Below are 11,982 nucleotides of genomic sequence, written 5' to 3' on the forward strand. Positions count from 1 at the left end.
GGAGAGTAGGGACAGGTCTGAAGGAGGTGTGGGTACTCTTATACTCAGTAGTCTATGAGAATTCAAAGGACAAAATGTGTTTTCCTCAGTACCAGGAGGAGATGAGACTGGGAGGAAGCTGGTCCTGAGTATTTGCTAATGGAGAGAACCAGGGCAGGTAATACAAGCTGTTGAAAGTAACTGCAGTAGAGTGTTTTCTAGGTGAACTTTCAAATGTCTTTGAAATGTCTCCCTTCTAAAGGGAAGAAGGGAAAAGGAGGGGCCTCACATTATATATGAGTATTCTATTTTAATATACTATGTTATAGAATATATACAAGATAAAGCAAAACAAGTATAAACTGGGCCTCAGAAAGCCAAATAAGCAACATAGCTCAGTTAACTTCTCTGGAGTTGCAGCAGTACCTGAATTAATCCCAAACTACCTGCTAACATTGCCAGTCTCCAAGAATGCCTGCAGAAGGGTGCAGTTATGCCACCTGGTGTGTATCCCTGTGTGAATGTTGTGCCTACACTGCTTTAGAAAAAAATACCACATGATTGATTTTCCAACGTGGTACACAGAGCTCCTGGCTCTGGTATTTCGCATGTAGCTACTCAGAGTATTTTTAGAGGTGAAACTTCAACAAAATATCAAAATCTGGAAATAGAAGTTAAATAGCTAATCATTACCGGGGGAGGGTTCTCTTCCTTTTTTTTAAACATGACTCTAATCCTGGTCCAAAATTTCAATTTCTACAGAGAGTGAAACTATTTTCTGTTCATTAGCTGTAGTCCTGAGCCTTTGTCTAAGGAGCCTCCTTATTCAAGACTCATTCAAGGCTAGGATAATGGGGTTAATCTGATCCTGAGGAATGCTAATTTAAATTTCCTTCCAGAACATGTGATGGCTTCAACTTGGCAGAAAACTCAGGAATTCTACAACTGGATGCTTGAAAGTGGAGGTAGGTAGAGGTGCTGTCTTAAATAGGAATTTCCACATTAACAGCATGCTCATGAAGAACAAAACCTAGAATGAACATGATCCTCATATGAGTGCATATTTTTTTCACTAGGCAGGTTTTCACTTTTCCTTCTTCATGATCACAAACTTCCCTTAAGTCTTGAAGTATATCTTAGAGACACTCCAACTGAATCACAGTAAGGAATGAAGGGATGGGGGATTTCCCCTGCCCATAGGTGCGAACTCTCAGCAGCTTTCTGTTCAATATACAATGAGCTCTGACAGGATGAAGAGCAACATGTGCTCAGGACTGCCTGTTAAGTCTGGAATATTAAAGAAAGTGATTTTTTTTTTTTAAATGCATATTCACATGTCATGGGAAAGCTTAGCAGACCAAAGAGTTAATATTATGAGATCTAAACTCCTTGTGATGTTAGTAAAACCTACTATCAAATTGACAGAACCCACTCCTCAGTGTTTGAGGTTTGACGTTTTGCAGTTTGGAGAGTTCAGATCTTCAATAGCCAGAGGTTCTGCAGCTCCAGCTTGGTCCCACAGGGCTCTGTTGGATCCCCAGATGTAAGGAAAAGCCGAAAACTGCCAGAGAGCATGTGGCAGAGAGCATGCTGAAGGGAAGTAATTATATATATCTGCCACACAGTGTATGGCATGTGCCAGCTTTGGCTGCTTGTTTTTCCTTTTCAGATCCAAGGACAGACCTGTGGCCTCTGGTGCACTCTCCACTTCCAGTCACACTTGTCTTTGCCTCCTACCTCTTTGTCGTGGCACTGGGGCCCTTCTACATGCGTAAGCGGAAACCACTGAAGCTGCGAGGCCTGCTGATTGCCTACAATCTCGCCATGATGACATTATCAAGCTACATGTTTTATGAGGTGAGGAGACAGGATTGGCTCTTAGGTAAGCATCTGGGAAGTGTTTGAAAGCCAGAGTCATTTCAACAGCTTTTTCCGATGGACTCTAATGAAGGGAGCAGGAGTCAATTTGGATATGTTTACATTTTGCCACAAGAGGAGCAGTATTGACCTGTTGAAAGTGCTATTTGCAAAGCATACCTAATTTTCTCCCATTTCTCAGTCTTCCTCTCATTCATAAAATTAATGTTGAAAGGTTCCTGAATGAACAAGCTGAAAGTTGAGATCTCCGCCTTAGACACAGAGTGTACGGAGGATGTAGAACCTCCTCTTTTCATCTCAGGTTTGGCTGAGGAGGGACCTGTCTCTGAGAACGAGAACTGCTTTTCTGAACCTATGCAGTCCTCTCCACGAGTGCCAGGCACACTGCAGTTTGCTGCTTCTGAGAGTATTGGTGACATTGTTTTCTGCTTGTTCTCAATGCATAAACCTTTCTACAAGTCTTCCCTAGTTCCTAGTTTTCCACTGAAAACTCTTCAAGGAAACATGGCTGAATAGGTTTGAAAAACATTTTGATGTCAACCAATTTGCTCTTTTAGTTTATAACATAATTACATTTAGTTAAAGCAAATTGCAATTTTTCTGAGCAAATACTACTTGACCTGAGGACAGGTATGAAAATTGCTTGTCTGTACTTGGTTGTTCAGTTATACTGGTTAGTTGGTCCAGTTTTTGGCTTTCCAATTAATAGGCAAATGCAACCATACAAAACAAAACAGTATGGGATCTTTGCAAAGAAAACCAGTGTATTTTAAGAGAGATTCCGAAGCCTAGAGTTCACTATTCCTGCTGAAGCATTTTTGAGCACTCCCGTGATCACATAAAGAGTTACAAATGTGCCCAGACCGAATTTTCTTTTTCAGATTCCAACAAGGATATGAAGTACTTTGTTTTACATTTTTACTGTTTGCTTAGCTGTATAAATTGCATGCATTTTCTGTCAGAGTACTATATTGAGACCCTATTACCTTAGCATTAATATGGACATCTTTTTGGAACAGAAGGTATTGAACAGAAAATGGATCTCTATTGCTTTTCTTTTGTTTCAGTTTCTGGTAACTTCAGTCTTGGACAACTACAGCTACCTGTGCCAGCCAGTGGATTACAGCAATAGTGAACTAGGAATGAGGGTACAGTTCTATACAAAGCTTGCCTTAGGGTCTGCTCCTCCTGTGGGTATGCAGATTGTTTTGCTCTTAAATAACAATTTGCATGCCTAAGAATGCTTTTACTTTTGGCTAAAACTCTTCCTTGTCTGGTCATCACAGGGGGGTTTGGGTTGCACCAGCTTCAGCTTTGCAAAATGCTGCATGAGTATTTTTGTGTCTGAATTCAGAGCTATTATGCTCTGCTTCCAGATATAACAAGACTTCGAACAGATGCAACCATGGATATTAGGTTTTCAGTCTTTCAGATATTGCCATCAGGCTAGAAACAGTTTCTGAGCAGCCCACCCTTGCCTTGTCAAAGAGCAAGCAACTTAGCAAACCAATCACCTAACCAGCCAAAGCAACCCTGAATGCCTTTCCTCCTCCCAGATCAACACTCCTTCCTGAGCTCCCACCTTGAAAAAGGAACAGCCATAAAAGAGACCCCTAGTTTTTCCCCTTTGCTGTCGATCCGAGGTGGGCAGCGTTTTCATAGTGCATAGTTTAAAATCTTAGGCAGTGATGAGCAGTGATCTTGCTTTGAGGTCTGACAACGTTTCCTTGTGCTGCCCAGCAGATGGCAAGAGTGTGTTGGTGGTTCTTCTTCTCCAAAGTCATCGAGCTGCTTGATACGGTAAGGAGGGTTCAGCTCGGCTCCATAGTGGGACTGATGCTGTAAATAAATCACTTCTTTGTCAGAATGGGGCAGGGTGCCAAAAGCTAATGTCCTCGGCTGATCCTATATTGATTTGGTTGCTGCTTTTCAGTAAATGCTATTTTCATGTGTTGTGCTCTGCCTGTTTGTGGGAATAAGGCTGATACTGTTAAAGAAGTGGGCACAGCTTCAGCATGCTGGTTTTTAGCAGTGTGTGGCCTGCAAGAGTGCAGCACCACCACTGGACTTCATGCTGCTAGGATTCTTCAAAACCTCCTTTCCAGAAGAAAAGAATCACTGCTGTCCAGTTTGCCTGTCTCTGTCCCAGCAGCTGCACACATTCACTCCCCAGCACCCTTCCTGCAGGTGAACATTCCCTCCAAACCACAGTGGTAGGGGAGAAGCTTTAACTGTGGCTATTGCCAGATGGTCCCCCAAAATCTTAGCTAAACAGTTGATTAAACCTACCAGACAGGACCTGCCATTGCCTGCCTGGCTGAATAATAGTGGTTAGCTGGGCAGCAAAGAAAATGCAAATGTACAAGTATGTGTCCTGGTATTTATTATATATTGTCCTGAAGTTGTGGGTCAAAGGTTTGTGTCCTATGTGAAATTGAAAGTTCAGCTGAAGGCAGTACCATTTTATAGCTTGTCTTCAGGTCTCCTCCTATATTATAAATGAATTAACTAAATGACTGAACTAACAAGGGAATCCCACCTCTCTGTAGGAGTAAGCTGTTTCCTAACCTAAGGCTTCACAGTCTAGTGCTCTTTGGGGTGTAAGTTGACAACACACTGTCTGAAAAGTGAATCAGCCTGTGGAGCCCTCCTAGGCCTATTGCCGGTGGGTTGACCAATCCTCTCTCTCTTTTCGTCAGCAATAAAAGCAGTTTTTGCCAGTCCTGAGCCCCTGAAAAGCGGATTCACTTTTTGTTATGTGTGTGTGTGCAAGTGGATGATGAAATACAGTTAGCTGACACACATTCATCTGCCAAAACCAGTCTCTTTTCTAATGCAAATTCCAGAAAGATTTGGGCATTCAACACAGCAGTCTTTCGTGGATCATTGTCGGGTACCAGTAAACATCTAACCTATGTCCTGAAAAGGACCAGACCCAAGCAGCTGCAAATTTTATAGAAGCTCAGACAGAATCTCAGTTGTGTCCTCTTTGGACCTTGTGACTTGAATCCAAAGGTAAAAACAGTTGGGGCTCTGTGGAAGAAATTCTGTCTTCCAGTTCCTCCACATTCCAGATAATATAAGATCTATCACGTGTTGAATTTCACCAGTTTTTATTAGCAGCAGAGGAAAAGGGTTTGGAAGATTCAGAATCATCATTAACTATTTTTCTCACTTTTTAGCATAAAATATTTTGTCTGAAAACATCAACTCAAGGTTTTCCTTTGTCTGGCTTCTTTCAGGTTTTCTTTATTCTGCGCAAGAAACAAGAACAGGTGACTTTTCTGCATGTCTATCATCATGGCAGTATGCTGTTCAACTGGTGGTCAGGAGTCAAATATGTGCCTGGAGGACAAGGTATGCTTCAGTTTTTCTTATGCTGTGGAGATAGCATAAACAGTGCAGATGGGCTGACTGTCAGGTAGGAAGCTCATCTACTACCGAAGGTGTGAAAAAGATGTACGTTTCAGTTGATACCATCTGCTCAGCTCTTTGGGCTATTTAGATTGCTATATTCACTGTCTCATCCAGAACGAGAATGTGCCAACAGAATGTGTCCAAACAGAAACAATACCATCCTATACAAGGTCTATGTATAACTCCACCCAGACCAGTACTCCCTCACTCCCCATTCAGCTGGGCTTGGTACAGCAGCCCAGGTTCTGGCTCTCTGTTTCCTGCTCTGACTGTGTCCAGCCTAGTACTCACTCCCTTTCTGGTCTGTATCCAGACTGCTGCTTCTTTTTCTTCCACTGAAAGAGAAACATCTGAGTACTAGGCCACTATAGGTAGGCCCTATAAAAGATGCTGTGGTATTCTTTTTTGGGAAGCCATTTTGGCTACACGGCCTTGACACCAGAATGGTATGAAATGCTCAGGTCAGAAGATCAAGAATTCTCTCCTCTGGCTTTGAAGCTCTTCTCTGTCTCTGAACACTAGATACGGGACAGATATATGCTGAAAGGAGAAGGGAGAATATGACATGCTTCCTAGGCAAGTCTGGATTGAAGGTTCATGCATAGGGGTGTTATGTTGTATTTTGAAAGCATCGTCATAGTGGCTGCGAGCTCATCACAGGGTTAGTCTTGAGTGATTTGTGTGTCTTGTTCATCCTGACTTCTTTACTCCTCAGCTTTCTTTATTGGGATGCTAAACTCCTTTGTACACATCTTTATGTACGGCTATTATGCCCTGGCCAGCCTGGGACCACAGATGCACCGTTACCTATGGTGGAAGCGTTACCTAACCATCATGCAACTGGTAATTAGTTACATGTATTATTCATCTCTGCATTTCTGTGTGTTGGGTGTGATGGCCCCTGCTGTCTGTCCCCTCACTGGCTCAAGTCTTTCTGTTTGCTGCCTGTGGAAATCCTTAGGTGTCCTCATGTACCACCATGAGAGGTGAACTGATTGGTGACCTCCTCTGAATGAAATCTCAGAAAACTAGCAAGAGGTCTTCAGTGACCGTATCAACTAATAAGGCCCCACCTTTGTAATTGGAAGGAGAGAGAAAAAGTAACAATTAGATTTCTCCCTTTCCTGTTGTATATGGCAGCCTTTTCCCCTCTGGAGCTCTGAAAGCACAGCTTGTTTCTGAGAGGTGTGGGGCAGTAACTTGGGGAAACTTTGGATTTTCAGTTGGGCAGGAGATTGGGCAGCCTTCATTCTGTTTCTTCGGAAAGGAAGAGTATGTCTAACTGCAGGCAAACAGAGGTGAGTTACAGAAAAACAAGTGAGTTTTATTCTTTCTGTAGAGAATCCCTTTGGATCTTCTTTCACTCATCTCTGAAGAGGTTACAAATTCTGACAACCCTGTGTTTTTTCAAAGACACAGCATAAAAGCAATGTTCCAGGCAAGGGCAATAATTATAGTTAAGCATGTGCAAGAGTTAATTCCACACACAGACATCATGCAAACAAAAAGTATGCAGTTATCAGAGAAGAGGAAGAAGAGATAGGGTGTATGTAAAATAGTGGTGCACTGAAGGCTGGTCTAGAATTCTTATTTATCCTCAATGGTGAAAGCAGAACAAGAAAGCATTGCATGGAATGAAAAGGTATTTGTAATGCAAAATATAGCACAGGAAAGCAGTTCTTATTTAACATTTGGTATGTAGAACTCATTGCTTCAGGGTACTAAGGCATGTGACTTAGTAAAATATATATAAAAAAAGGATTCATGTTTAAATAAAAGTAGCACCTATAGTTCCTCTCTGTAACCTAAAATAGAAATCAAAATCATTATGGGTATAATAATCAGATTACCACTGGGGAATAGGAGTCTCCCACCTTCAGTTTCTATATTCCAAGACCAAGATCCCAGTTACTGGCCTGTGGCAGAGGAGTGGCACAAGGGCAGTGGTCTGCTCCTAGGCAGGAGAGGCTGGATTTCAAACCTGCTCCCTGCAGCAGTGGGCAAGCCTCAATGTTTGGTGGACAGGTGACACCCTTTCATGTTTGAAAAACGCTGTTTGGCTTGAAAGACAAGTTTTTCAGGGATGTTAGGAGCAGCAAGCAGGTGATATTCTGGGTTAAGGACACTACTAGTATGTTGTGATACTCTTTACAATGGCCCTAATGGCCAGTTGAGGTATGTCTTATGTAGGTTCCTAATCTGGCTGCTTCTTTTTTCCCCCTCTTCCAGTGCCAGTTTGTAGCCATTGCTGCTCATTCTTCCTACAACCTCTTCACAGAATGCCCATTCCCTGATGGCTTCAACACTGCAGTCTTCCTCTACATTCTCAGCCTCATTGCTCTCTTCCTACACTTCTACTATCGGACCTACATTAGAGGAAAGCAGGAGAAGCTAATTTAAAGAAGATCAAAGAGGAGAGTGAGCACAGTCTGATGAACTTGCATGTTCTCTGCTGCTTCTAACATGATGGCATGAAGAAAATGTATTTGGGGAGTGTGTGTGATGCTTATGTGTGCAGACTCATGATTGCCTTCAGATAGCTCAAGTTAGGAAGGAAAACGGAATGACAAACTCAGGGATTAAGGTATTGAGGAGCACAATTAAACTGATGCAAAGCCAAGCCAAGTAGGCATCAGCGTAGCAGCCTTTGTGAAATTAGCACCAGAAGATCTCCTTCCTTTCTACCTGTTAGCTCAGTTTGCAAGGTCTAGCATCCAACCATGACTCCTTGGCTCATTTCTTAGGCTATAGAGGGTTTCTTTACATTCATAAGACTATCTCAGCTTAGGTGCCTCCAGCCTTGAAAACAAAGTCCAGGTAACAGCAGCAGCCAGGAACTAACTGGGACGGCAACATACACTCACCTGTACACTTCATCCCAGCCTTTCCTACTAAGGAAGCTCCCCCTAGGACTGAGGTGAATTACAGCTATATGGCCCTGACGGTTTAACTTTATATTAGCATAAGTGTGAAGGAAATTGGACATTATATTGTCCAGATGGACAGGTGCCTCCATTTCTTTGCTGTTCTGAAGCTAAAGAAGGCATTATTAGCACTTTCATCCTAAGAAACTAATGCAGTAAGAATCATCATGTACCATTTTCTGGGATGCTTATTTGCCTTTGGTTGCTCACATAACTATAGAGAACTTCTAATGCATGAAAGCTTCCTGGCATTGCTCGTTATAGATGCCACATTTTTAATAGAAAGAATAGATTGAGGTTCCCTATTCATAACTTTTTGCCTACAAGTTGTTATTATTATCAATATTATTATTATTATCAATATTATTATTATTAAAATTTTGCTTCTCACCAAAGATAAAAAGTTTTACACCACCATAAGCAATCACGTCCACTATCTAATTTTACAAGTATTAATACAAAATGTACAAATTCAATTCACTGGCTAGTGCAAAGCTGCATAGCTCCATTGACTTTAGCATGTCACTTACTGGCTTCTCTTTTGCTCCTAAATCTATTACAACTGGAATTTGGCACTTATATCCATCTGCAGACAGTTAAATATTGTTAAAGTTTTGAACTGGTAGTGTTTTGAAAATCCTAAATTCAGATTTTAAACTACAAAGTGCTATTTGTTTATTGCATTCTGCTTTGTTGATTAAAACAAGTATTATGGAGTAGTGGGTTTTTTTCACAGTTAAAACACAAAGCTCTTAAAGGAGAGGATTAGAATTAGTAACACGGTAAATTGGCATTGCCAAGCCAAATTCAACTGAAATGTAAAGAAGTCTAACTCCTCCAGGAATGTCCAGAGGATTAGATGCTAGCCTGAACCTAGCAAACCTACAAAAAAATTGTACGCTTACACCAAACTGGAGTTTAGTGGCTATTCAAAATAAATGCAACTTGTTCATCACCGGTCTGTGTTCACATGCCAAACCTTTCCTGTAGCTAGCTACTGCATGCACAGTAAGATAAAACAGTATTCCATTCCTAGCCCTCCTCCCCTTCACACACATGCACAAAGGATTTACTTACACTACCACAATGATACATCATTAATGTCATTCCATTGATTTGAGTAGTCTTCTGATTTTCACTGGTGAGTAAGAAAAGCAAAGCAGGGCTTATTTTACATCTATGTCCTAGCTGTTTTTCTTCAAGCCAAATATTTCCTCATGCTACCTGCTATATAAATTGTACTACTTTTGCATAGTAGAATGCTACTTTTGTTAGAGCTTTGCGTAATAAACCTCTGACTGGGTCCTCCATTCTTCCCTGTGTTTGGTAAGGCAGGAAAAAAACCAACCTGCTGTGTTCATGCTGAGGGTTCCCCCAGAGGCCCCTCCAGCATTGAAGACTTAGTGCAAGTGAAGCTGTTTCATTATCCCTATCCACTTAATGATTCACTTATGGTTCTATCCCGCTTAAACCATCAGTATGTTTGGCCCTCTAGTTTCGTGGTGGAGCATACTTTCCTGCAGCTGGCTAAATTATCTGTGTTTACAAAGCAATCTAATGAATTTAGCTCTTTCTCCTACATGTGAGTGCATCACGACTAGGTCTTAACCGTAGTTTCTCCCCACATAAGCTTTTTCCGATTTCAAGGGCTTCAATAATAATTTTATACCAGGGTAAGCATCACATATTTTGATTTTCCTTGGTTCATTCATAATTTTATGACTGCTTAAAAATTAGAAATGAGTAGGAAATTTGGATGAGATTACTCAATGTTTTGCAAATCCACTCATTTTTAAAATATATAAATTTATAAGCATGTCATTTAGCTTATTTTTAAAGCAGCCTATGCAGCTTAATTTGTGTCTATGTATGACAGAGCTTACTGCAATGGATCCTGGACTGTGACCGGCCACATAGCTGGTAACAAAATACAAAAGTATGAATTTGCCATTTGACCAAGTGACTCATCACCTAAATGACATGCCACTGTAACTATTTGTCCTAAGACATGCAAGCTTTGATCTATCTATACCTGTCCCTCTTCCTCATAGACTGAGTGGACTTGATCTTGTACTTCTGAATTGGTATGAGCTTTTTGTCAGTGTGACTTCAATGGCCATAGGATGAAAATGAAGTATTTTCAGTTGGGTGATAAGGAGGGATCGAGTTTGCCCAGAAATACCATGCTTTGCATACAGAAATAGATTGATATGGAGCACAGCCATTACAAAAGCATCAATGTAAACAAAATTAACTTGTGAGAGTATTTGCACTAGCAGTGAAGATAAAATTGCATAAGTATAGCTGAGTGGCTCTGCAGGTCTTGATTCTTTGCTCCTTCAGATTGCAGAAGGATTCTTCTGTTTTAAATTGGGTTATCGCAGTTGGTACTGCCCACTTGGAGCATCCTGTTGTGACAAGAGCAAAAACCTGAGAGGTACATGCTCCTGGAATTGAAAAGAGAATAAAGGCACAGAATGAGATTTCCCTTTGGAAATTATAAATTGCAAGTTTGGATGATTTCATGCTGTCTGGCAGAGTCCAAAGCATTGAGGGTGAACCAAAGATGTCCTGTTGCAGCTGGATTTATAAAAATCTCTGGGCCAAATGCTGATTCCACCAATATCAATGACAAAGCCTGCAGATTTCACTGGAAACAAGATGGCGCAGCTGTGTGAAAAACAATGCAGTCAGCTACATGGCCTGGTTTGCATGGGAGCAGACTGGAGTGTTATTCAAGCTTAACAGATGACTTTTAAGGGCGCAGTTGTGTGCAAGTCTCCCCCATATAAAATGTGGGTCATTATATGTTCTTAGAGTAGTTTACATTCACAAGATGTAAAGCATGATGTAAGTAGTTTGTTTAAATGAGTAAGCCTGATATCTGGTAGTGCTCAGCATCTTTCCTGCTGTTCAAGTCAATGTAAATTATGGATGTTCTGATCAAATTACTTTTGAATGAACCAGACCAATTACTAAATGCTTACTTTCTCTCTGAAGATAAATGAAAGGGATTCTCATTTTAATCAAAACAAAATACAGAAAATAAAATTAATTACTATTTAATGTATTTTCCGTCACTGTGTGATGGAAAGTTTCCAGAGGAACTTCGGCTTAAAATTGCAAAACAACGTAAAATGCAGGAACGTGGTTGGGTTTTAACTACTGGATATTTTTTAATACTATCAGAAAATATGGCTCTGTGTGGGTTTTTTTTTTAAAAAAAAGGCAAAAGAATTACTCTAAACAACTAATTAAGCAAAACCAGAATACAGTAGATCGCTTTGTACAATAAATAAAAATCTGTTGCTACAGATGTAAAGCACCTCCAAGCCAAACATTGAAAAAGATCAGCTAACCCTGTATATAGAGCAGTGTGAATTTGCTGAATTCATTAATGAATAACTTCATGGATTAGGGCTTGATAGATGGAGTGCTCACATCCAGATGTTTACTGTGATTTGTCAATGGCCTTGTACTTAATCCTCCTAAACAGGAAATACCAGTCTTTTCTCTGGGGTCTCCCTTGGGGACTGTGGCAGTCTCTCTCTGGCCTGAATCATCTCAACACAGGATCAGGCTGCTGGGGAATTAACCAAGTGGAGGAGGCACGGATTTGCCTTTAACCCCTTCGTTTTCTCCTTGGCTTCAGATAGCTTACTTACCATCTGCCACAACGGGGATGTTATTTAGTCAACACACAGAGAAGAAAAAAAGAGGAGTCCCCCATGTCACCCCACAAGGCACATATGTGAGGTCCCTGACCCCATGTAATGTGTCCAAC

At 41.0% G+C, this 11,982-nt stretch overlaps 1 protein-coding gene across 1 annotated transcript; it reads left to right on the top strand.

Moving 5' to 3' along the window:
• Positions 1 to 886: 886 nt before the first annotated feature.
• LOC104350388 (very long chain fatty acid elongase 4) lies at positions 887 to 7,674 on the top strand. The gene is made up of 7 exons (XM_009956216.1): positions 887 to 944; positions 1,649 to 1,836; positions 2,925 to 3,005; positions 3,601 to 3,657; positions 5,100 to 5,214; positions 5,990 to 6,117; positions 7,504 to 7,674. The coding sequence occupies exons 1-7, from the start codon at positions 887 to 889 to the stop codon at positions 7,672 to 7,674; spliced, it is 798 nt and encodes a 265-aa protein (XP_009954518.1).
• The last annotated feature ends 4,308 nt before the right edge of the window (positions 7,675 to 11,982 follow it).

Source organism: Leptosomus discolor, chromosome 1 (assembly GCF_034619465.1).
Source record: "Leptosomus discolor isolate bLepDis1 chromosome 1, bLepDis1.hap2, whole genome shotgun sequence".
NCBI classification, from domain to species: domain Eukaryota; kingdom Metazoa; phylum Chordata; class Aves; order Leptosomiformes; family Leptosomidae; genus Leptosomus; species Leptosomus discolor.

What these genes read in the sequence shown, in the direction of transcription:
- LOC104350388 (XM_009956216.1), top strand. Translation starts at nt 887, where the DNA reads ATGGCTTCAACTTGGCAGAAAACTCAGGAATTCTACAACTGGATGCTT. An exon ending in CTGGATGCTTGAAAGTGGAG is followed by an intron (nt 945 to 1,648) that starts GTAGGTAGAGGT and finishes TTTCCTTTTCAG; the next exon opens with ATCCAAGGACAGACCTGTGG. An exon ending in CAAGCTACATGTTTTATGAG is followed by an intron (nt 1,837 to 2,924) that starts GTGAGGAGACAG and finishes CTTTTGTTTCAG; the next exon opens with TTTCTGGTAACTTCAGTCTT.